The sequence below is a fragment of the Pelophylax lessonae genome (genome assembly GCF_965119305.1).
Source record: "Pelophylax lessonae genome assembly, chromosome: 7".
Lineage (NCBI taxonomy): Eukaryota > Metazoa > Chordata > Amphibia > Anura > Ranidae > Pelophylax > Pelophylax lessonae.
In genome coordinates, this window is record NC_138774.1 from 201,965,320 (window position 1) to 201,992,371 (window position 27,052).

The 27,052-nt window shown below is 37.9% G+C and overlaps 2 protein-coding genes across 2 annotated transcripts; one reads left to right on the top strand and one right to left on the bottom strand.

The window, feature by feature from the left end:
• Positions 1-324: 324 nt before the first annotated feature.
• Positions 325-1,242, top strand: LOC309560951 (olfactory receptor 10C1-like; the record flags this gene model as incomplete). The annotated part of the gene is made up of 1 exon (XM_082264648.1): positions 325-1,242. One exon carries the CDS (start codon positions 325-327, stop codon positions 1,240-1,242), a length of 918 nt encoding a protein of 305 aa, XP_082120774.1.
• A 2,355-nt stretch (positions 1,243-3,597) lies between these two features.
• On the bottom strand, positions 3,598-26,440 carry LOC309559831 (extracellular calcium-sensing receptor-like; the record flags this gene model as incomplete). The annotated part of the gene is made up of 7 exons (XM_082263264.1): positions 3,598-4,499; positions 10,681-10,804; positions 10,923-11,147; positions 14,997-15,833; positions 18,640-18,928; positions 20,792-21,007; positions 26,307-26,440. The coding sequence occupies 7 exons, from the start codon at positions 26,438-26,440 to the stop codon at positions 3,598-3,600; spliced, it is 2,727 nt and encodes a 908-aa protein (XP_082119390.1).
• Between the last annotated feature and the right edge of the window lie 612 nt (positions 26,441-27,052).

The window sequence follows — 27,052 nt, forward strand, 5'->3', positions numbered from 1 at the left end:
CTGCTGATGAGTTATTCACTTCTAGATGTAAGGTTCAGCTTGATGTATATAGCCTGTAAACAAAGGTGAACATATAAAAGGTGCACCTCCTGGCTCAAAGAATCTTAAAATATTACTATGCAATATTTTACATTTACCTGGCTAGATATAGAAAAAAATAAGATTGTATATTTTGTCTTTCTATAATAAAAAAAAAGGAAATTATGTAAAAAGCCACTCCACGAATCTTTTATGAATTATCTCTCAGGTTGAACAAATTTCACCTATTTTCATTAATTAAATTGTTAAATTGTCCTAGCTTTATTTAATTTAGTAGTAATAGTAATGCACAATAAGACCACTGTGACTGATTTCATCCTTCTTGGATTTTCATATTTCTCTAAGTGGAACATGGTGATGTTTGTGGTCTTTCTGATCATCTTTCTTATGACTGTTGTAGGAAACAGTCTTATTATTTTAGCAGTCAGAGTAAACAATAAGCTCCAAACCCCCATGTATTTTTTCTTATCAAACCTTTCCGTCCTAGAGATGTGTTATACATCTATCACAATACCCAACATATTATTCTCATTAGCAAGAGGAACCAATGTGATCTCTTTCACTGGCTGCATCATGCAGGTCTACCTATTTACATTGTGTGCCACCACTGAATGCATTCTTCTTGCTTGTATGGCTTGTGACCGCTACGTGGCCATCTGTCGACCCTTACACTACACGATCATCATCAATAGGATGGTGTGCCTGTGTTTGGCAGCACTTGCTTGGCTGAGTGGAATTCTAAACTCAACAATCAACACTGTGTTCACAACTAATCTTTGGTTTTGTGGTACAAATTCCATAGAGCGCCTCTACTGTGAGGTTCAACCTCTTATTCATCTCTCTTGTTCTGACACACGTATAAACGACATCCTGGCTACCCTTTCAGCTGCTGTGTTTGGCGTGAGCTGCCTCATTTTTATTCTTACCTCCTACATTTTTATTTTGGTGACCATATTCAGAATCCCAAGTAGGGCGAGCAGACAGAAGACTTTCTCCACTTGTGCTTCCCATATTACGGTGGTTATACTATACTTTGGAGCCCTCATATTTATGTACCTTCTACCTAACAATGGTTCTTCAGAAAAGCTGGATTCTGCAGTCTCCATGATCTACTCAACAGTCACCCCCATGCTAAACCCTATCATTTACAGCTTGAGGAACAACCAGGTTTTGGAGGCTCTGAAATGTCTAAGACACATGTGAAATAAAAAAAACTTGCAGCACATGCATTTGTAAAGGATAAGCCTGAGGCAAATGTGAAACAATTCAACAACCATTTCTTTCAACTAGGCTGGACAAGTACTGATTTAAGAAGAGTATCGGGACAGTTAAGACTTTATTTTAAAGTGCCATTCAAGCCCCAGTTGAAGTTGTTGGGTGTACTTTTTTTTTAGTTGTTCCCATAAAAAGAATGTAAATGCAAAGTGGTCATAATATTTTGATGTCAAATTTTTCCTGACCTTGTCTTAAAAAAGAATATGAATACAAAAAGCAGAAGTAAGCAGTTAACGTTATTAATGTGAATTTATTTATAGGCCTTTCAAATTTGATATCTCTTCCATAGGGTTAACACAGCACCACTGTGGTTCCTTTATCTACGGTTGGTTGAACACAGACTTATCCAAAATCTAAACACAACAGCTGCCGATAGTTACACTTATAATTACAAAGTGGGCCTTTTTTCCAGTTAGAAACTTCATTATTTAGATTTTTTTTCTTGTAATATATTGATTTTAAATTCTCATTTTTAGAAAAAAGATTATGTAAATCATTTAAATTATTGCATATAAATATTATAATATATATTATGTTAGACGTCTAAAGTTGTTATACTATGTGTCCAATCATTTACATTTTCTACTTTAATGTGGTTTATAAAAATAAAACGTATTTGTGTTAATTTCTTACCTGTTTTAGCTTAGCCATGTAATTATATGTCAAATGTATATTTAACTCCTTTATAACATTTACTAAGAAGTGAGAAATGTAGAGTGTTTAAGACTTTGATTTAAATTAATGTATAAATGTTAAGATTATTTCTGTACTATTTCTTTAATCTACAAAGTGCAAGTATTTTCCAGTTACAAAATGCATTTTCAAAATATATTTCCTTATATTTGCTTTTTAACTCTTTATTTCTGTTTTTGAAAGGAGATTGAATACATTCATTAAATATATACTTAAAATATGTTTATGTATATTTTCAAAATGTATGTTATACGCTTTACATTTCTTTGCACTTGCAGTAATATTCTTTCTCAATGAAACTTATTGTGAAAAAAAATGTGCAATTATTAAAAATACCTTTTACATTTTATTTCCACATTATTTATGCAAAGATTTATTTTTCTATTTTATATAAATGTAACCTATGAAAAATAAAAACTATCATTATGGATTTCTTACTGTATATCTTATGGTTTGGATTGGTAAAACATGTCTAAATGTAAAAAAATAATTTCCCCTAGTTTTTCATAGGTGCTTAAGAGTTAGAAAATATTCTAGTATTACTATGCGTTAGGAGCTTTCATACTAAAAAAAAAATAACATAAGTAATCTGTCAAGTGTTAGTATTATTGTTGTATTTCCACTAAAACTGCCACTAAATTTGCATTTAAATGGTTAATTTCTCATGTTAAATGTTTATATAATTTCTATAAAAACAAAAATGCAATTAAAAAAAATACATGTTAAATAATTCATTTCTTTTGTCAACAATTAATTTATATTATTCGAATTGGCATGCACTCATTTAATTTCTATTTTAAAGAAATCCAATATGTAAAACCTTTTTTGCATTTCTTCCCACCTGAAGTTTCTTGTTAATATATGTATACTATATATTGATTACATTTTTTTTTTTTTTGAGAAATTATAAATATTACAGTGTGATTAGACTTCTAATATTAGATGAGGTTTACAATGATAGATATAAATAAACACACATAAAATTATTAGTGATAAAACAATAGAAATTAGAGCTGAACTTCGGGCAAGCAACTTAATTCAAAAATTTCAAATTCAAATTTAAAATACATTTATTCAATTATTTTTTTTCCATAAATACATAACTGTGTGAAAAATGTATATAGTTGAGCCACGTTTACCCAGCCAACCCAGCTATTGTTTTCACTCTAGATAAGCAAGCTTTCGTTTCTCACTTCCTCCATGGACATTACATTATTTTATTGTCAGAAAAATCTTTAAACCATGAGATTGTACCTACACTTTGCACTGCCATCTGTCTGTGTAAAGCTTTTGTCACTATAATTGATATAAGAGCCAACTAACTAGCAGTAGTATATAATATATTCCATTGTCATTTTTTTATGGCCATTTTGATAAATTTGATCATTTTTAAGTAATAGTATTGTGATTATTCTCAGAACTTGCCCTACTAATTTAAACAAAAACAATAGGTCTGTAAATAAACTATTAATCATCATGTGAACTATTTTTAAGAAAAAAATAATACACAAATATAAAATAAGAGAAAAAAGACATCTAGAAAATTATTTCTTATACTTTTTTGATCTAATAACAGGGAAGGTCTGAATTTTATTTTGACTTAGATGCTAAATATTCTCTTGTATTCATTGAAGGCTTCAGCATGATGATATAACATTTTGGACCAAATATACAGCACAGGAGTCCAAAACTAGACATCAAGATGGCAAAAATCTCCACTGAAACAATATATTTGCCTTTTGTGCTGAGATAAGCTGGAATAAAAGTGCACCAAACACTAAGGAAGGTCAGCATGCTAAAGGTTATGTATTTGGCTTCATTGAAACGGTCTGGTAGGTTCCTAACCAGGAAAGCAACCATAAAACTTATGACAGCTAAGACGCTCAAATACCCTAATGTACAGTAAAACATAACAGCCGATCCCTCGTTACATTCTAGAAGTATGGTGCCAACCAAGACATGGTAGTTATGTTCCAGGAAAGGTGGAAATCTAGCCAACCACACCAAGATAATAATTACCTGAAAGGAAGTGCAAATCGTGACAATGAGGATGGCTGTCCTAAAACCAAGCCATACCCTTAAATTGCTTCCTGGTTTGGTGGCTTTAAAGGCAATGACAACTATGATAGTTTTGGCCAAGATACATGAAACACAAAATGAGAATGTAAGTGCAAAAAGAAATTGTCTGACAATACAGGTCAGTCTAGTAGGGTAACCAATGAACATCAAGGAGCAGAGAAAGCAAAAGTTTAGGGAGAGAAGGATAAGGTAGCTGAGGTTCCGGTTATTGGCTTTCACCACCACTGTGTCACGGAACTTTAGGAATATGTACAGAACAATCAAAGTGATGATGAAAAACAAAATGGAGAACAAGGCCATCACCAGACCAAGAGGCTCTTCATAAGAGAGGAACTCGATGACTTTAGCAATACATTCAGATCTTCTGTTGTTGGACCACTTGTCTTCTGGACAGACATAACAAGCAACAGAATCTGCAAAGAAGGGTCAGAGTTGCTCAACTTTGTACTAGGAGAAGTATGTAGGCTGCTATTATTGTCTTTTTATCTGAAAATGTGTTGCCTGGCTTCATTCCTTTCCCAAACAAGGCAATAGAAGAGACAACAAAATTCCAGAACTGTGAACTTTTTTTGGTTATTAACTTAAAAAATATTGGTTCCATACTGAGGTTGCCCTACTGTTTATACTCAGTACACAAAAATTGCTAATTTACATAGGGACTTGCCTTGAGTTTGGAACTATGAGGAATAAAGGGGAGCAGGAATAGAACGCCTAGTGTTATTATTGTGATGGTGGCATTGCAGTAAAAACATAAAGCATGGGAAGCTTGGCACTGACAAACGGGCAATGCAAAAAAAGTTTAAAAAAAATGCTGTTGGGTGGGAAGTGGGTCTTTAAAAAGGCTTAAAAGGGAAACTTTGAAAATGCACAAATAACATGCTTGGTAGATGCTTTGTAGAATGTACTAAGACAAAAGAGACATTTCAAAAGAAAAAAAAGGCCCTTTCAATCACTAGCCTTCTTCTCTCTGTAAATAAAATGGTGAGGGAATCCTGGGTGATGTCATTGACTATATATGGTCATGACCAAAAAAAACAAATGTAGAGCCTGCCAAAATTCATACTAGATTCTTGTCCAAGTATGCTGCCTCGCCAGGAGAGTGAGGGGCAGCAATCGTGCGCCCCCTGATGAACCATACCAGGCCACATGCCTTTAGTCCCCCAAAAAATGTTCCGCAGTGTAAATCTATTGCAAGTCATATCATCCATTGATGCAGATCAAATGTCAATCACAATGCACAATGCTCTCTGAAGGCCCATCTCCTTTTGAATACATCCTCTCCAGCTGTACTCTTGTTGCAATTGACAGTTTTCTGGCTGGCTGCTGAATGTCAACAACGCAGCAAGTAATGCTGTCTGATGTCATTAGCAAAAATGGTCATGATGTCATTAGCAAAAATGCCATGATCATATTTGGTTAATGACATCACCCATGATGTCTGCGGACTTTACAATTTAAAACAGGTCAGTAGGATCATTGGTTGCTAAGGTACAGACAGCCACAAACATCCTTGCAACCAGCGATCCTGCTGACTTGTTTTATATTGTAAACAAGTCAGCAGACATCATGGGTGATGTCATTAACCAAGTTTGGTCATTACCATTTTTGCTAATGATGTCAGAGAGAATCACTTGCTGCCTTGTGTGGTTGATCGCACCCTAGCAAACAAAGACACCTGTGACCGGCACAGTGGGATGTTGTCATTTCGTGGTGGTAAAAATACTGAACGACTTTCTGCTGCGGCAGCCAGAGTTTCGGGAGGGCGAACTGCTCATCTAAGTAAATATATTTGGTGACATACTGATGCTGTTTTTACAAAAAAAAAAGAGAGAAAGGGTGCCAAGTGTAATGGTATCGTGCGCTGGGACACCATTTTGTCAAGCAACCATCTTGTCTCAGAGAGCAGCCATCACAGGTAAACCAAAAGGCACTAATTCACCAGCCCCCATCTTACCCTAATTAACATTAGTATTGCGAGCTTCAAAAGGAAGCCTTATCTTAACACATCCTGACAGCTGTACAGGCCGGGTCATAAACAAATCAAACCTTATCTCAGCAGATGTCCACTGAGACTGAGCAGGCTGTGTTGTAAATTCCTCAGCCAAACTGTTACTTAGAAATGTAACACATATATCTAACAATTTATACCCAATTCATAAATGCAGACAGGAACGTGACACATTAACAAAAAGTATATATTTGAATGCCAAATAAAATACTGAACGAAACGAGACCATGCATGGTCATCCTATCGCACATGGAATAGAAAAGTGCGATAAGATATTCCTTGTGTGATAAAAATATTCATGTTTGATATCGTTTGAAAGCAAATAACATGTTGAGTTATAAAATATCAGTTTCAAGAATGTAACTATTACATATTTCAAGATATGAATTCTGTTATAAAATCTGTCTAAACGGGAGGTCCCTTAGCAGTTTATGAGCCGCCCATGGCCCCTGTGTTTATTGGTCAAGGACATCTGGTGACACCCCCCTGCGGGTCAGAGAAAAAGAGAGAAGCTGATGGAGCTCTCAGTTCTAATTTTAACATCAAGCAGTAACATTGCTCAAGGGAAGAACCGATCACACATGCTCAGCTTCTGGAACTCTGATAATACAAGGACATTGGCTGCAAGTATTTTCATTTCTAATTCTTTATCTTTTCTTCTAAATTGCTGAATTGTGTCTCTATTTCTTTGTAACCCATTTTTCTGTAAATATTTTTATTTGCACCAATTTTAACCTTTTTTATAATTAAACCTTATTTTGAAAAGTGTTAATTTTTTCTCTAAGCTCTTAACGCAAGCTAACCCAAGAACCTGTCTCTTGAAGAGTGCTACTGTCTAGAATAAATCTTCTGGACACTCCTGTCTGCGGTGACAACGCGTGTTACAGATGATTATTCTAAAGTCATAATTGGTATTTCTAAAATTACGAGCGTCCGCTGGGCTCAAACGTAGCGGTGGTGGCAGAGAAAGGGTTAATTGTTTAATTAGCCTGGTGACAATCGCTCTCAGCCTGCTGGCATCTAGATTGTGGTCCCGCAAGCTTGAAGAATCTTTGTGCCGGGTGCAGCTGAGAGTGGCATTGTTACGCAAATGACGGCAGGGTATGAGATTGCCTGGTCCTTGGTCACGAGTTGGATAAGAAGGCCAGGGGTCTGATACCCGCCACCAACACACCAAGATCTCTCAAATGCAGAAGAGATAGGAGATTTGGCTCACATGTCTCCCTTAGAGAATGGGATTTTTAAGACTGTGAAATTGTCTTGAAATGTCATACAACACACTTTTATAAAAGAAATACAGCTTTATTAAGTTCATCCAGGTAAACCTGGCAAATTTAGAGAAACCTTTTACTATTTTAAGACCGAAGGATTTGGCTGCTCAATGACCAGGCCCTATTTTGCGATTCGGCACTGCATTACTTTAACGGACAATTGCGTGGTCGTGCGATGCTGTACCCAAACGAAATTGACGTCCTTTTTTTCCCCACAAATGGAGCTTTCTTTTGGTGGCATTTGATCACCTGTGCGATTTGTTTTGCGCTATAAACAAAAAAAAGCGACAATTTGGAAAAAATAACAATGTTTTTCACATTCTTTTACATGAAATTCTCAAAAAAATTGCAATAAGCGTATTTTGATTGGTTTGCGCAAAAGTTATTGCGTTTACTAACTAACTAACTAACTAAAGATTTATGTAATTTTTATTGTTTTTTTTTACTAGTAATGGCGGCAATCTGCGATTTTTTGCGGGACTGCGACATTGCAGTGGACAGATCGGACGCCTAACTGACATTTTTGACACTTTTGGGGGTACCAGTGACATTACTACAGTAATCAGTGCTAAAAATATACACTGTTACTGTAAAAATGACACTGGCATGGAAGGGGCTAACATTACTGGTGATCAAGGGGTTAAGTGTGACCCTAGGGGCGTGATTCTAACTGTAGAGGGGCGTGGCTTGTGAGATCATCACAGAGACATGCGATCTTATATAGCAGGATCACATAGCCTCTGTGATAATCTAAGGGAGAATGACAGATGGCTGTGTTTACATCAGCCGTCTGTCCTTCTCTCTCAGCTGCGGGAGATCGTGAGTGGCCGGCGGCCATCAGAGCCGCCGGTCACACGCACTGGCTCCCCAGCTGATGAGGGGGGGTGGGAGCGCACCAGCGTCGGCGCACACTCGCCTCCTAGAGTCTCCTGAGCGAGCGACGTACGTAAAACTGCGGTGGGTGGTCGCTAAGTGGTTAAGAGAGTGGTTTTCTACTCATCCTCCTGTTCTATACATCCTGTTGGACCCCATAGGACACAAGCCCGGTCCAGTGCCCGCCTATAAGCCTATCCTCCCCCCTTGAGTGTGGCCATGGTGTCCATTACCAATTTGGGGTAATACTTTCGGATCTGTGCTCTCATCCATGACCATAGGATGTCCATCCTATTATGCCCAGCATGCTCTGCGGTGGTCTGATAACAAGGCTTCTATAAACAGTTGTATAAATATTGAACTTGGTCCCTGAAGAAGTTACTATGGGAGCCTAACCGCTCAGCGAAACGCTTAGGATTTGCTAAGTACTCTGTTTCTATGGACATGACAACTATTGAATGGATGTAATCTATTTTTTATATTTATATATACACTGTGTTTTGACTTTTTACCTGGATGAACTTAATAAAGCTGTATTTCTTTTATAAAATTTTGTTGTATGACATTTCAAGACAATTTCACTGCCTTAAAAATCCCATTCTCTAAGGGAGACATGTGAGTCAAATCTCCTATTCCTTCTGGATTTGAGAGATCTTGGTACCCTTTCTCTCTTTTATTTATGTAATTTGTGCATTCTAGGGATGTGGCTGTGAATAATTGTCTATAGAATCAATATCTTCTTATTCTATTTATACTGATGTTCTTAGTTGTGGTTGCCTACTGCCTATAACTGTTGATCTTGCACTGATTTAAAATACAACCCCAAACTCCAAAAACATTGTGCAAAAAAATGCAATGATTTGCATATCTTATAAACAATAGAAAATAGAAAACATATCAAATGTTTAAACTGAGAAAATGTACCATTTTAAGAAAAAACATAAGGTAAGTTTGAAATTGATGGTAGCAACATGTCTCAAAAAAGTTGGGACAGGGCAACAAAAAGCTGGCAAAGTACATGGTACTAACAAGGAAGCTGGAAGAAAATTTTGCAACTAACTAGGTTAATTTGCAACAGGTCAGAGCATTTCAGAAGTAAAGATGGTCAGTGGTTCCCCAATCTGTGAAAAGCTGCGTCTAAAAATGGTCAAATTTACAATTTTAAGAAAACAAATAGGGTAATTTTGAAATTGATGGCCCCAACACGTCTCACAAAAAGGTGGGACAGGGCCAAGTGTACCACTTTGTAGCACCCCCTCTTCTTTTTACAACACTCTGTAAATGTTTGGGAACTGAGGAGATCAGTTACTGGAGTTTTGAAAGAAGAATGCTGCCCAGTTCTTGCCTGATATAGCATTCTAACTGCTCAACAGTCCTGGTCTTCTTTGTCGTGTTTTTTATTTCAAGATGCACCAAATATTTTTAATTGGTGAAAGGTCTGGAATGTAAGCAGGGTAGTTAGGCAATCTTCTACTACGAAGCTGTACTGTTGTCAAAGATGCAGTATGCAGTTTACCATTGTTCTGCTGAATTACGCAAGGCCTTCCCTGAAAAAGATGTTGTCTGGATGGGAGCATATGTTGCTCTAAAACCTGGATATATCTTTACAACATTGATGGTGCCTTTCCAGATGTGCAAGCTGCCCATTTCTTATGCACTAATGCACCCCCATACCATCAGACATTTTGATTTTGATGCTTTTGAACTGAGAACTGATAACAAGCCAAAAGGTCCCTCCTCTTTAGTTCAGAGGACACTGACCCATGGTTGCCAAAAGAATGTTAAACGTTGATTCGTCTGACTACAAAACAGTTTTCCACTGCAACAGACCATTTTAAAGGAGCTTTGGCTCAAAGAAGACAACAGCTTTTCTGGATCATGGTCAGATATGGCTTCTTCTTTGCATAGTAGACCTTTAACGTGCATTTTTGAATGGCACGGCAAACTGTGTTCATAAACAGTGATTTTTGGAAGTATTCTTGAGCCCTTGTAGTGATGTCCATCACAGAAACATGCCTGTTTTTAACGCAGTGCCATGTGGAGGCCCAAAGATCCAGAGCATCCAATGTCACGTTTCAGCCTCATGCACAGAGATTTCTCCAGATTCTCTGAAACTTTTGATGACATTAGGTACTGTAGATGATGACACATTTAAAGTCTTTCCAACTTTACGTTGAGGAGCATTATTTTAAAATTTCCAACTTTTTTAAAAAATGTTCCTGCCATTGATTTAAAAATTAACTTATTTTTTTCTTAAAATGGCACATACTCTAAGTTTAAACATTTAATGTGTTTTCTATTTTCTTTTGTGAATAAATGAAGGGTTTTATGAGTGTCCTAACCTTTTTGGAATTAGGGTTGCATCTTTATCTCACAATAAAAGTATAATAATCAGATTTGATTGTAACAGATGGGCAGTGAAGCATATCCCAGTATCCTCACTTGTTCCGTTGGAGATGGTCCCTTCTGGGCATGGTTTACAGTCAAAGCAGCAGACAGGTTGACCCTTCAGTGGTGCCTTCCAGTAGCCAGGCTGACAAACCATACTGCAGACTGAGGATGGAACCTTGAATAAAAAAATCAAATACATTTTTGAAATGATGCTGTGCCTGGATCTTTACTTTTTTTAGTAAGAAAGAACTTTTTAGTTATAATCAGTTGTTGAATGTTTAGATAAATCTTACCTGCCCTTGTCCCCCAGCCCAGTAGATGACACTCTCATTAATGTAGAGTTTTTCACTGCTGTTAATGTGTTCATTAAAGATCCCGACTTTCACATGTTGACCTTTGTTACCATTTATATTCCAGTTCAAAATGTCAAAATACCCGTAGATGTCTCCATTGGCATCAAATGACACTTCTTCCCCAGCTGTATTGATGAAATAAACTCTCTTCAGATAATAAAGGAGCTATTGAAGAAATAAAACGTGCTGTGTTTAATTTCAATTTACAGAACATTTTTAAACACCTAGAATCCCACTAAGTAAATACGTGGAAGTTATTACCTGTAGATATGAAGGAATACATGTAGTGAGAAAATATAGCTGCCCTATATTTAACAAGTTAAAAGTTAAGGTTGGAAGCCTCATTTCTTTGACTCTCCACATTAGTCCAAAAGCAGTCAAAGGGAATATTTTTGGTTTCATTAGAACTTAGTGATATCACTGTTCTAAAATTAGTATGTAGCTCAAGAATCAAAAGATTTGTTCTAAAGGGAGTTTGTAAAAACTTGCTGTGGATATTATGATATTATTATTATTATTATACCTGTTGGATTTATTTTGCTTTTTGAATATTTTTAAGAGTGGCTAAGTAGTTAGTACTTCTACCTGGCAGCACAAGGGTTGTTGGCATGGAATCTGCATGTTCTCCCTGTGTCACCACGGGTTTCCTTTGGGTACTCTGGTATCCTCCCACACTCCAAAGACATGCTGGTAGGTTCATTGGCTCCTGTCTAAATAGGCCCTAGTATGTGTATGAATGTATGTAAATTGGGGAAATTGGATTGTAAGCTCCTTGATGGCTGGGACTGATTTGAATGTACAATATATATATATATATATATATATATATATATATATATATGTATCTAGATATATATGTATATGTGTATATATATATATATACACCTATCTATCTATCTATCTATCTATCTATCTATCTATCTATCTATCTATCTATCTATCTATCTATCTATATCTATATATATATATATATATATATATATACAGTATGTAAAGTGCTGTATAAATTGATGGTGCAATATAAGTATCTGTAATAAAATGATAAATAAATAAAGAGAAGCTGGAATATGCAAAGGCAGGCAGAAATACCCCAAATTACCAAAGAAGAGCCCCAGCAGGTCATTTTAAAAGTGTATAATAATTTATCACTGATCAAATTGAGACAACAGCTTACAATCTAAGGTACCTGACTGACATACATACATATACTATGGCTAGTTTACCTACCAGCACGTGGGAGGAAACCCACACAGGCAAAACATGCAGATTCCAGGCAGGTAGTGTCGTGGTTGAGATTTGAACCAATGGCCCTAGTGCCTTTAGTCAGAAGTGCTAACCACTTTGTTTAGCACCTATATTGGTACTAGTTATTAGTTTTTTTTTTTTTTTTTTAAGGGAATTTATTATATCATTTCACAAGGTTTTTTTTAATTTTTAGTTTATTGGGAAAATATAATATATTGTGGGTGACTAATAGGTACAAAAGCATTTTATACATGTATAGATTAAAAACACGCTGTTAATTGAGGAGATTTTTAGTGCATGTGGTAAAAATAAGCTTTGTAACGAATACCCAATCACATGCAAGGAAAATTAAATATTATAAAAACAGTGTTTTTATTGCACATGATTGGATGATAGAAGTCAGCAGAGTTTACCTCATTAACTAAGCTAAGGGTAAATTTCCTTTAAAAGTGAAAATTCCCTTGCAAAGTGAACAGCCTATTTGCCAAACCAATTCCATAAGTATGAAGGCACTGATTCCCAGGCACCATTTAACCACTTGCCTACTGGGCACTTTTACCCCCTTCCTGTCCAGGCCAATTTTCAACTTTCAGCGCTCTCACACTTTGAATGACAATTGCGCTGTCATGCAACACTGTACCCAAAATAAATTTTTATCATTGTTTTCACAAAAATAGAGCTTTCTTTTGGTGGTATTTAACCACCATTGGGTTTTTATTTTTTGCTTAACAAACAAAAAAAGACCAAAACGATTGGAAAAAAAAAAAAACAGTTTTCATAATTTGTTATAACATTTTGCAAACAGGTAATTTTTCTCCTTTACTGATGGGCACTGATGAGGCAGCACCGATGGGCACTGATAGGTGGCACTCATGATGCAGCATTGGTGGGCACTAATGAGGAGAAACTGATAGGCGGCACTAATGGGCACTGATAGTTGGCACTAATGGGCTCTAATAGGTGACACTGAAGGGCACTGATAGGCAACACTGATAGACGGCACTGATGGGCACTGATAGGTGGCGCTGATGGGCTTTGATAGGTGGCACTGATAGGCAGCACTGATAGGTGGCACTGATGGGCACTAATAGGCACTGGTGGGTGGCATTGATGGGCACTGATAGGTGACACTGATGAGGCAGCACTGATGGGCACTGATCAGCAACACCAATGAGCACTGATTGGCAGCACTGGTGGGCACTGATTGGCAGCACTGATGGACACTGTTGGGACTCCACTGATAATCAGGTCACTGATAATCAGGGCACTGATTATCAGTGCCAGTGTCCCTTTAACACAAGCTGGCTATCGGTTCTCTTCTTCTATCCTCACGCTGTCAACGTGAGGAAAGAAAAGCCGATCACTGGCTTGTGTTTACAGCCGTGATCAGCTGTCAATGGACACAGCTGGTCACAGGGTAAAGGACAGCTGTGATTAGTCTGAAGGACTCGGAACACAGAGTGTGCCACCCGCACGCCACAGGAGGTATGCAGGCAGCGAGATTACCAGAGGACGTCCATGTATGCACCCCCAGAAAAGTAAGCCCACGCTGTAGCCATCTTTTGGCTAAAGCGTGGGTGGAAACTGGTTAAAATATCACTTGTGTGTGGATTGGTCCTTTAAAAGGAATATATTTTTTTTGCCAGAAAGTCTAATACAGTACATGCTGACTAGCTTCTTATAAAATGTGTCTAAGAAACCCTAATGGTAAAATGTACCTGGAAAATCGATTTAGGACACTATAGGACACTATAGTAATATCCTTGTCATGGGGCCAGAATCAGGTACTATATCATAAATATTTTTGCACTAGAGTCTCCAAGACATCAGTGAAAATAGTTGCAGGTTTAATCCATCATTGTGTCCACACAAATCTTACATTTAAAGTATATGTAAACGCCAACTGAATAGTATGTATGCTTAAAGGGTAACTGCATCTTCGTGGGAAAAAGGTAGAAAATAAAAATATCTCTATATAGCATATACAATTGCTAAACAAGCCATATGAATACGATTAAAATTGACCTTTCCTTTTTAGTCTGCAGAGTTGTAATTTTCTGTAGAATTCAAAGCAATACGACCACCTGGAAGTGTTCCGTACACCATTGGTGTACGGAACTACCCCAGAAATGTAATTTTCTTCTTGTATGATTGGCTCACTGATTTTCCCAGAAGCTAATATAAAAATTAGAATTATGAAAAAGTAAGAATTAAGAAATCCCCTGCAACAAAAATGTCCTCTTTGTTGAGATGCTCACAAAAGGTTAATCACGTCTAAAAGGGCTGCCGACACTGCCATTTCCTCATTAGAATCCAGTGTTCTATCAGAATATCGAACCCGTCAGATTAGGTAATGGAAGTGACATTCCGTCAGCTGCGCATGCGTTCCACCGCCACCAGTTTGCTAATCTAACAGAACACCTGCAGTCAGAAGGTGGCACCCCAGATGTTTTGGAACTACATTTCCCATGATGCTCAACTACACTGCAGAGTGCATAAGCATCATGGGAAATATAGTTCCAAAACATATGGGGTGCCCAGGTTCTCCATTACTGCCCTATATAGACCAAGAAGTGCCTGAACAAGGACCTTTATGGTAGTATTATTTTAAATTTAAAAACATAATAATTACTTTTGAAAATACAATAACTTTTAAAGCTTATATGAGATTTTAGTGATTGGGCTATATCCCAGGTTTTGGTATACAAGTATCCACATACTGGTGTTCATATTTCACATGAGTTACCTGTTACAGACATATATAGATACCTGCCAGGGTTGTATAGCCTTTTTATCAGCACAAATTTTGTTTGAGAAAGGATTTCCACCAGGTTTACAACTTAGTAGATTGTGAAGAGCATGAACAATGGCATAGAGAGCATTGTGGGCCATATATACAGCTTGTGATGTCGGGTCTTGGAATTCTGTGACATCATCGGTTACTATCCTTTCTAAACCTGTACATTCTTGGTTGCCATCATACTCTTTTAATGCGGTATTATTCAAAACATCAACAGTCCCCTTGCACTTGAACAATGTCTCCCAGAATTGCCAGATGGACAACATTCTTGGATAAGCAGAAGGATGAAGAGTCTGAAGGAAGCTGGAGAAATTTGGGAGAACTTTTCTGCTCTTGGCAATCCCTACAGAACCATTGAGTAACTCCCAGAACTTGTTATACTGGGTCAAAGATGTGGTGTACCAAAATTCTATTCCCACCCATACTTTTCCTGTGAGGTTCTGCTGAAGGACTTCCAAAAATATCATGGCAACATCTGCAGGAGAGCAATAGAGAACAATTACCCTTGCTGTTGACCTATGGATGTTTGCTACCAAGGCTGATATTCTTGGGTCAGTGGGACCAAATGAAATGGTTTCATAAAAAGAAATACAAATCCCATTATTGGCAGCCTTTCTCTGGAAGGCTATGGCTCCTTGGAGACAGTAGTCTACTGAAGAAACAACCAGCCCAATCCAATTCCATCCCAGTTTTTTGCATAGTTCTATCAAAGCTTGTGGTTGATATCCAGCACTGGCTGTGGTTCTTAGAAATGAAGGGAACTCCAGTTTGTTGCTCAAAGATGGATGTGAACTTATATAGCTGACCTGCAGATACAAGTAGAATAATATTGATTAGATGAGATAAAAGATAATTTAATTTTAAAGACTCCCTTCAGTCAAATTTTCAAAATCAGCAAGAAAATACATACAGAGGATACAAATTGCAAAAAAACAAACAAATAAACAAAAAAAACAGCAGTGCCATCTTTCCAGTGTATTTAATTATGTGTTTTTGCTCCCATCGCAAATCCATTGAGAGAAAACATATCCAGCCTAAATTATGCAGACATGTACGTATTTACCTTGCATGCAGTTATTTTATACTTGTTAGATCTCATCAGTGGAAATTATGGAAAGAGTAGCCTCATTGGACGTTTTTACGGCTTCTGTTTTTGGCATCAGACATTTTTTTCTGCAGCCAGTAAACTCCCCAGCATGTTATCCTATGTGTCCATGCACACATAGGCTGTTATCAGCAGTTTTTGGCAGGGGCGTTTTCTGGCTGGAAAAACCCCCCAGAACTAGTGGTTTTGAGAGGAGTTTTTCAGCTTTAAAAATGCTATAACTCTAATAAAAGTTTAAATTGTTGGAAAAAAAGTTTGAAAACACTGAAAAACGGCAAAAAATGCTTGAAAGCTTGGCTATTCGGCGTTTATCAACATTTTCGAGCAATAAGCTTTTGTGGGAATATAGTTTTGCTAAAAAAAGCTAAAAAAACACTACAGCTGTAAAACGCTGAAAAACGCTACTACAAAAAAGCTGAAAAACTCCTTCTACAGCTACAGCTTTCCACTGGTGTTTTGATAACGTCTAGTGTGCATGAGGCCTTAAGAGTAGTAGTTTTCTAGCTGTAAAAATGCTCTAAGTCTTATAAAAACTGATAAAAGCTTAAAAAAGGCGGCTATTCTGCGTTTATCAGCGTTTTTGAGCCTTAAGCTTTTGTGGGAGTACATGTTTGCTAAAAAAAAAAAAAACCGCTACAGCTAACAAACGCTGAAAAGATAATTCTACAACTACAGCTTTCTACTGGCGTTTTTATAACATCCAGTGTGCAGGAGACCTTATAGAGAAGGCTTGGAGGAACAATGACAGCGTGACCTTTTTTTCATTGTTGTCCTGCCTTCTAAACAACTCATCAATCTCTGCCATCAGAGCTCTGTTTGCATTAAAAAGAGAAGAGGTAAACTCAGTGGAGATGGATAGAGCACTGAGATACTAGATTAACCACTTTACCACCGGAGGATTTTGCTGTCTTACGTCCAGGCCACTTTTTGCGATTCGGCACTGTGCAACTTTAACTGACAATTGCGTGGTCGTGCGAGGCCGTACCCAAACTAAATTTATGTCTTTTTTTTCCCACAAACAGAGCTTTCTTTTGGTGGTATTTGATCACCTGTGCGATTTTTACTTTTTGCGCTATAAACAAAAAAAAGCGTACATTTTGAAAAAATAACAATATTTTTCACATTTTTTTATATGAAATTCCCCCCCAAAAAAATGTAAAAATCTAAATTTTTTTAAATTTTTGGCCAATTTGTTTTCTGCTACCTATGTTTGGTAAAAAAAAAAATCACAATAAGTGTATTTTGATTGGTTTGCGCAAAAGTTATTGCGTTTACTAACTAAGGGAAAGATTTCTGTCATTTTTGGTGTTTTTTTTTTAACGAGTAATGGCGGCGATCTGCGTTTTTTTTTTGCGGGACTGCGACATTGCGGCGGACAGATCGGACCCTTGACTGACATTTTTGACACTTTTGGGGGTACCAGTGACATTACTGCAGTAATCAGTGCTATATATATATGCACTGTTACTGTAAAAATGACACTGGCAGGGAAGGGGTTAATTTTATTGGAGAGAGAAGGGTTAATGTATGCCTGTAAATACGTACAAAAATCCTGGCGCTGTGGTGCAGGTGACCAGAGTTCAAAGATAGGATGGTAAGGACAAATGGTGCCCAGAAGAATCCACCATCAGCTGAAAGTTCATGTCCGGGCTGCAGCCTACCCAAACCCAGATCCTGACTGAGAAAGAAATAGTGCAACAAAAATTGGGTATGATGGCGCTCCCAGACACAATAACAGAATCAATGTATGCTGCTCAGGATCTTGAAGCAATTAAACACATTTATTAAAATAGGTTAAAAGGTGCTACTAAACAGACAAATGCCAGCAAATGTCCCATGGTAAAACAGTCAGGTGATACCTCAAATCGGGAGGACCCAGGAGCAGGAGGGCAACGTCTATCCCACTGGAGAGCCTTGATGGTGAGGACACTTGAGTCAGGGAGACCCAAGGGCGGGATGGCCGCATCGATCCAACTGGGGAGCCTTGCTGGTAAAATACCTATTAAAATGCCTCTCACGGTCTCAAGGTATTTTACCAGCAAGGCTCCCCAGTTGGATCGATGTGGCCATCCCGCCCCTGGGTCCCCCTGACTCAAGTGTCGTCACCATCAAGGCTCTCCAGTGGGATAGACGTTGCCCTCCTGCTCCTGGGTCCTCCCGATTTGAGGCATCACCTGACTGTTTTACCATGGGACATCTGCTGGCATTTGTCTGTTTAGTAGCACCTTTTAACCTATTTTAATAAATGTGTTTAATTGCTTCAAGATCCTGAGCAGCATATATTGATCTCATACAATTTTTTTTTAAAACAAGCAACTAAATTCCAAGGAGAACCTATATTAGCATCACAAGTGTGCAAAGTATGTGCTTTGGAAAAGGAGTAAGTAAATAAACAGTATATTCTGTTCCTAATTAAGCAAGATTTTTAAGGTGTAAAGTATGATATAACTATAAACATTGTAATCTCAAGTTTGGTAGCTAATCACTTTGCAGGATAATCCGCTTACTTGAGGTAACCTCCATAGACCCAGCATTCTTGAGATTGCCAGTGAGGAAGATGATATGTCGCCAATGATAGCCGGGATAATAGGCTGTGGCCCACAGTGGTAATTTGGAATCCAATTTCTGCCCCCGGATGTCACCTGAATGGTAGCTTGAAGGGAAGTGGCCTCGAAAAAACAGGAATCATACATCTGGAACCCCAGTGTGATGTTGGGCAGGAGATCTGGATTGTTGTTGACTTCTATGGTGGCAAAGAGTAAAGCCAAGATTGACTTATAAAGCTCTGAAACAAACCTGCACAAAGGAGTCAAAAGTTCAGTAATTCATTGTTCAGTAAATCTTTATAGTCTTTTCCACTCTTCTACTGGCTTATTCTCAAACTAGATACATAAGGTTTGTATAAAGGACATTTGTTTGCAACAAGCACTGGGAATGCAGAAGCAACTTAAAACGAAACTCAAGAGGCTTTAAAAACCTGTCTCTCTAAAATGAAAAATGCAAGCCGTGCCCATCTACACAAGACCTAGCTGACATGTAAGTAAATTGGAAGGACTTTCCAGAAAAATTGTATTATCATTGTCTTTGCACATTTTTGCTACCCATATATTTTCCTACAGAAACAAACACAACAATTTAAAATGTTAATGTAGTTGTGTAGTCAAACTGTAAAATGAAATACAGGCATCTAATACCAGTAAGATTGTGTTCCCTTTTTTTTTAGTAGATCCTGGAACATTTGTAAATACAGTGAGTGAGTACACCCCTCACATTTTTTTAATATTTTATTATATCTTTTCATGTGACAACACTGAAGAAATGACACTTTGGTACAATGTAAAGTAGTGAGTGTACAGCTTGTATAACAGTGTAAATTTGCTGCCCCCTCAAAATAACTCAACACATAGTAAATAATGTCTAAACAAAAGTTTTAAACTGGCAACAAAAGTGAGTACACCCCTAAGTGAAAATGTTCAAATTGGGCCCAATTAGACATTTTTCCTCCACGGTGTCATGTGACTCATTAGTGCTCAGGTGTGAATGGGGAGCAGGTGTGTTACATTTGGTGTTATCGCTCTCACTCTCTCATACTGGTCACTGGAAGTTCAACAATGCACCTCATGGCAAATAACTCTCTGAAGATCTGAAAAAAAGAATTGTTGCTCTACATAAAGATGGCTAGGCTATAAGAAGATTGCCAAGACCCTGAAACTGAGCTGCAGCACGGTGGCCAAGACTATACAGCGGTTTAACAGGAACGGTTCCTCTCAGAACAGGCCTCGCCATGGTCAACCAAAGGGGTTGAGTGCACATGCTCAGCGCCATATCCAGAGGTTGTCTTTGGGAAATAGACGTGAGTGCTGCCAGCATTGCTTTACATTGTAGCAAAGTGCATTTCTTCAGTGTTGTCACATAATAAGATATAATAAAATAATATTTACAAAGATGTGAGGTGTGTACTCACTTTTCTGAGATACTGTACCTGTTGACCCAGATAGTAGAACCATTGGGTTAGCACTTCCTTTAGAAGAGCAACTCACTGCAGAATTGTCACCCGTGCTGCTGTGCTGTTGTAGCTGCATAGGTGCTGACACAGTTGATAGCTTCATCCACATCCCTTTCAATTTCTCTATCTGCAGGAGCTTAGAAATTATATAAGTTCCTTTTTTCAGTCTCTCCTATTCCCTTCAGCACTGTCTAGCAGGGTGAAGGAGAATTTCAGCTTTTCAGCTCCATTTACCAATCAAAAGAGGTACATTATATGTAAAAAAAACTTTTAACATGCTAGCTTACCTTGAAAATGCCTTTTTATCACACTGGACACAAAAAAAACTAGAGGCTTCGGACTTTACCTATTCGCAAACTCTCTGATCATTATCCATTCTAACCTTTTAATTTGAAAGATGACCTCTTTGCTTTCATAATTCATTCAGGGCCACCTTATTATATTTTATTTAAAGCTGTAAGTGTGCCAAGTTCAGTAGGAAACAGAAAACTATCAACAGGTCATGGACTGGTGATTGGACATCACTAAACGAAACCATCTTCATCAAATAATAAGTAGTATCGTAAATATTATTCATTGTTTGCTGTAATGGAATCTTTGTCCCTTCCAGTGGGTTGTCAAAAAACTTTACAGCTACTTATCTTAATACTCACAAGTCACACGACCGTGGAGTAGGGTAACTGGAAAAGGTTGACACCGCCTGAGTTAAAGTGGCACGTATTGGATTGATCATCCCCAGAGTTATGTGTCCTTCCTCAGAGTAATCTGCCAGAAGGGATGAAGAGAGGAGACATCTGGATGCCAAGGCCCTAATACAGTACAGGGGCAGTATTACAATACCCAGCTGGATGAAGAAAATCATTGTTGACCTGCAAAGTAAAAGGGCCAATTAATACCAGTTACACTTCTGTTTATTTTAGACACTTTTTACATCTTCACACTAGAATATAACATCGCTGACCTATATCTCATTGGACCCCAAGCCCTAATCTATAGAAGCCATGGTTAACATACACTTCACTGATGGTGGCCAAATAACCTGAAACAACTGTATGTAGTTTGGAATAAATGGCTTTCTAATATTAGTGTTAATTTTGTAGACGAAAATATTTCCGGCATAGTTTTCGTCAGCTGCATGCTTTCAGTGCCGAAAACTAAACAAAAATGAAATTCTAATTAAGTCAATTGACGGAAACTATGACGAAATTCAATTCCAATTTTCGTCAACAAACAAAAATGGAATGAAAATGTGAGGGAGGGCCGTTTACCCACCTGAACTTCCATTTTCCTCAGAGCTCGTCTGTCTGTTAAAGCCCCAACCCCCTGGCTCTATCAGCAAGCTGCAAGAAGCAGGCTTCCATCAGTCCTTTCCATTTCCTATTCAGATCCACACATAACACTCAATCACATTCTTTTTGGCAACCTCTGCTGGCCTTTTCATACAAGGTTTGAATCTCGGACGGTTCGGCAGGAACTATTCGAACCATTAATGGGCAGGCTTAATGTACCAAGTGGATCGTTCAATCAACTTGGGTACACCCAGCTTGCCGGATTTGTTTTTGATTATTGCAAGTGACTGCTATAGCTGCTAGTGATAATCGCTGTCTTCTCCCAGTGGGGACGGCTTCCTCCGCCTTCCCTGCCCCCCCTGTTGGGAGAAGACAATAGCTTGTGTCTTCTGTGTTGACGGGGGAATGGTGTGGATTTCTTTCCTGCATCCTGTGGTTGCATGAAAGAAATTCGCACCGTCTATGGCCTGCCTAAATCGGCAACACAATGCCATCCCCAGCCTATAATAATAGTACATTAAAGTTTAAACATATATTGCACTATTTCACATAAGAATAAGTAGGGAGTATTTACTAAGCTACTGAAAGAAAAAAAAAGAAAAAGGCTTTTCTTATTTTGTTTTTTACTTAAGCCCTTTACACCGACCGTATGCAAATATGCAGCCCCACTGGACTGGGATTTTTTTTCCGAGGGGATGCAAATTTCCATATCTCCCTTTTGTCCTGGAAGAGTGCCGCATGGTGCACTCCCAGAACAGAGACCGGGGTCTCACAAAGAGCCCATGGCCCAGTTAAAAAAATTAACAAAATACCTAGATCAAGGTTTGATCTAGGTCAGCCCCAGGGTTAGTGTTTGGGTCAAGGTCAAAGGTCAAAGGTCAGGGTCAGTATTTTTTTTGGACAGGATTTAAAAAAAATAGTATCAGTGTCAGTTAGTGTCAGTGTGTTTTAGGCAGGATTAAAAAAAAATCAAAACGTGCATTATTTTTTCTGGGCTGTACTACAGGTACAAACAACAACTAGCATACACATATGGGGAATGGTGTGAATTTCTTTCCTGCATACCGTGGTTGCATTATAGGATTTTCCAAAATGGCGAAATAAGTATATCCGGCTCCGGGACCATAAAAGCGCGTCACCTCCCTGTGTTGTTTATCCCTTGAAGATGTCACGTGATACAGTGACGTAACGCGTAGGAAAGCGCATACCGGAAGTGACGTACTGGATATTCAAACAAATCCCGCGGCTGATAGTACGAGCAGGTTGCTGAGAATTTAACTGTACGTTACTACTATTTTTATAAATAAAAATTTGAATTTACTACACCATGATGGCTCAATGTTTTCTGAGACCATAGTAAAAGCTGCGAGGCAGATGCAAGGATAGTGCGATACAGGACACCCTGACAGCACCCCGCAGTACCCCAGAGAAGTGGAAAATTGCACCCAGAGTCCCGCAGAAAGTGAAGTAATCACACTGGAAATAATACTAAAGCGTATTATTTACAGGAGTAAGGTGAGCGGTTTGCACACCTAGAGGTGGTTAAACACTGAAGAGCACCAGCACTCACGCAGTAAAGAGGTGTATTAGAGGATACAGGATTTTTTATTGGGACATCACCACGTGTTTTTTTAACCCTGAAGCACTGTAAAAAATTGACTTGTCTTAAATAAGAAGATTATATGGACTTTTATTAATTTACATTAATTACACTGTCTAATGGATTAATAATTTTTGAATAGCACTAGCACTTTGATTTATTTATGCACTATTATTTTATAGATTATATCTGTGCACAACACTATTTATGCACTATAGATTCATTCATTTTTTTTGAAGTCTTGTAATATTGCACAGAGTATCATAAATTAATTTAATGCACAACTATATATGTACTTTATTTCAATGCCTTTTTGATTTTTGCATCATTGCACAGCACCACAGTTTATAACTACTATATGCACTTTAACATTGACACAAACAAAATTGTATATACACGTATTTAATATGATACATGGTGTGTGATCTCAAAGAGGCGTCCAATATTCTGATTTATGATTCTCTGTAATAAATTATTGGATTTTATCCTTCTGCTTGCCTCCATTACTATTGAATCCACTCCTATACAGTCCCACAACCGTATAAGACACTGATTGGATATTGGGACCAGTCAATTCTGTCTTTTTAATGATTCTTACATGACTTTAGGGATGTGGAGTGGATTTATTGGACAAACTCGTCACATATACTTACTATATACACTTTATACTTAATATTTATTTATTACACTGAAGTCACTGTGCACTTTTTTTTAAATTATATTATCAAGTCCTTTTTATATTTATGCATATAAGGAAAGCACCTTCTTACATAGAATGATATTGAAGAGTTATTGTGATTGATTGATTTATTTATTTATCATATTTTTTGGCTTGCACACTAACATCAGTATATATAGTGTGACTTTACTGATCATATGCAATATCCTTGAAGCAAAGTATTCCCCCCAATATATACTTAGTACACTGTCCAAGGTTCAGGTAATATACAAGCAGCATCAGGGATAAAGATTTTAATATTGAGTCTCCAAGACAGTGCAAGAATCACACCAAAATAATTTGACTCGTGGTTGCATGGTATCGCTGCGTTCATCAGGAGCAGGAGAATTTTTTTGTGTTGTTCTTTGGTGGTAGGTTATGGTACTAGCAAGAAATATACAGTTACATTTCAAAAAAATATGTTTTTTTTACTATTTTGCATGATAAAAACAAAAAACCGGGAGATATCCATTACCATTTACCACCAAATGAAAGTCCAATTTGTCCTGAAAAAAACAAGGTATAATCCACCTGGATGCACAAAGTAGTTGTGATGATATGTACAGTTTTACTAACACAAAGTTGCAAAATTGGGCTTAGGCATTAAGATTGATTTTACCCTTAGGCACAAAGGGGTTAATATTTAATGTTGGTAATATATCCATATGTGCAATGGCATTACAGCCAAAAGACTTTACAGTTTTTTTTTTTTTTTTAATATATTTTAAAGTTGCACTTCTGTTTGTCAAAAAGCAATATTTTTGATTGTTTATGAAACTTGGTTTTATTTATAAAGATGTTATATATCACAACAGCTAATTCTGTGTCCGTCAATAATGCATTACAATTTCATTAAATCAATTTGATTTTAGTGGACTACATAGTAGTTACAAAGTAGTTAGGGTTGAATAAAGACAACAGTCCATCCAGTTCAACCTATGTCAATGTGTGTGTGTCAGTGTCGATAATCATCTCCCATATCCCTGTATGTTTTGTTCCTTAAGAAAGTCTTTTAAAAATATTAATACTCCCCACTGACACCACCAATTTTGGAAGAGAGTTCCACATTCTTACGGCCCTGACAGTGAAACCCCCCCCCCCCCTATGCAGGTTAAGGTTAAACCGCTTTTCCTCCAATCTCATCGTGTGGCAACGTGTCCTCTTACACTACCTGAGACTGAATATCTTTTTCCTATGCTGGGATCGCCATTGAGATATTTGTATTTCGCTATCATGTCCCCTCTCAAGCGTCTCTTCTCGAGCAAAAATAAATTTAGTGCTTGTAGTAGTTCCTCCTAATTGAGGTCCTCCAGGGCCCTTATTAGTTTTGTTGCCCTTCTTTGGACTCTCTCCAGCTTCAGCACATCCTTCGGCGGTGCGAACCCACTCCCACTAACTGCTGCATAAAACGACATACAGGTACGTCGTTTCGCCTAACCTGCTGCAGTATAACTATGGCAGCTGGTCGGCAAGTGGTTAAGTAGCAAAGCCGACACCTTTGGACAGCAACATTGTCAGTCTGGGGAGAGGGTAGTGTTGAATGTACTGGCAGATTTAGATGGACTTGACTACCAAATTGAAGCTGAACTCCAGCTGACACTTCATAAGCAGTTACAGCAAAGATTTTTTTTTTTTGGAATTCAAATTTTACATAAATAAATAAAAGCGGACCATTGTAAGCACCCATGTCAGTGTTAAACGGTTTGTCTAAACTCCCTAGCTGCTACTTTGTCTGGACAGCTTGGCCTGTCAAAGCAAGTTGAAAAACAGCACTGGCTGGGTCACCAGGTGGAAATAAAGGAAAAGTCTAAATAAAGCCTAAACCTGGGTGGGGCCTACGATGGTGACGTCATCACGTGAACCCATCTCTTGAATGGTCAATTCACGAGAGAGTCCGGAGGGAGACTTGGAGGGAGGCGCAAATACTTTTTATACTTTGATTAAGAGCGCAGTTTATCTGGATGCTTTGTAAGTGCAATCTTTTTTATTCATATTAAACGGGTTTATAAATATTACACTATGGAAGTGTCTGTTTGTTTTTTACATATGATTTTCGCTGGGCGAGCATGAGGGGAGATATCGGGTATATGGGTTGAGGGAGTCCACAATTTTCCTTGCACCCAACTTGATCACCTGTAATCCATTGGTCAAGTATATATGGTAAGCAGTTTGCTTTTAACACCGCGGGTGTGGAATTGGACTATCCCTTTTCAATTGGAAATTTTTTTTCTTTGCACTTCTCACTTGCACAGGATTTTGGATAAGGATTCATTTTACTTCCCCGCTTTGTTTGGACATTTATTCATTCATTATTCCTCGCATTTGACATTTTAATGTGTTTGGACTATTATCTTTTAGTGCTGCACTAATGTAAATGAGATCTAGATTGGAGTTGTATTTTGACTTCTAGTGCTGGCTGCTTATCTCTATTTCTTTGACTCAAGCACAGCTTTTTTTCTATTTTTTTTTTGTGATAAATACCCTTGCAGTCCAAACCCCCCGACGGCAAAGGATTAATGCTCATGAAGTCTATGGGTTGAGGAATTAGCTGTAATACTTACCTTATTTCTCTCTCTGGCAGGCTTCCACTATGCTCTGCGACTGCTTCCCTGATTGGTCCTCTTCTTTTCAGCACTCTAGTTGGCAGAGGATCTCTGAGGTCATCTTGTACAATCTGGGCCCCGCAGTCCCTCATTGTAAGTGAGAACAGTGGTGAGAAGTGGTGAGCCCCGGAAGCCTGCCAGAGAGAGGAATAAGTCAATTATTACAACTTACTCCTCTAACTCACCGAGCATAAATCACAGAGTTCAGCTTTAACTGTGTGCAAGTATACCTGAAAGAATTGATGGAGTTTTAATGCAAAGATTGGATACACCAAAAATTTAATAAATTATTTTTCTTTTATTTCTCTTTTATGCTCTTTGTAGGCTGTTATTGATAAAAAAAAAACACAATGTATTTCATTACACTAAAGCAGTAGTCTCCAAACTGTGGCCCTTTGCTTGCTTTTATCTGGCCCTTTTGGAAGTATTCGCCCCCACTGTCAGCAACAATGGGGCATAGTTACACTGACACTGACAACGGGCACTATTCATTCCACTGACACCAATAATGGAATACTATTCCTCCTACTGACACCAATGATGGGGCACTATTGCTTCTACTGACACCAATGACGGGACACTATTCCTCCCACTGACACTAACAATGGGGCACAATTCCTTCCACTGATACCAATGATGGAGCACCATTCCTCCCACTGACACCAATTATGGGGCACAATTCCTTCCACTGACACCAATGATGG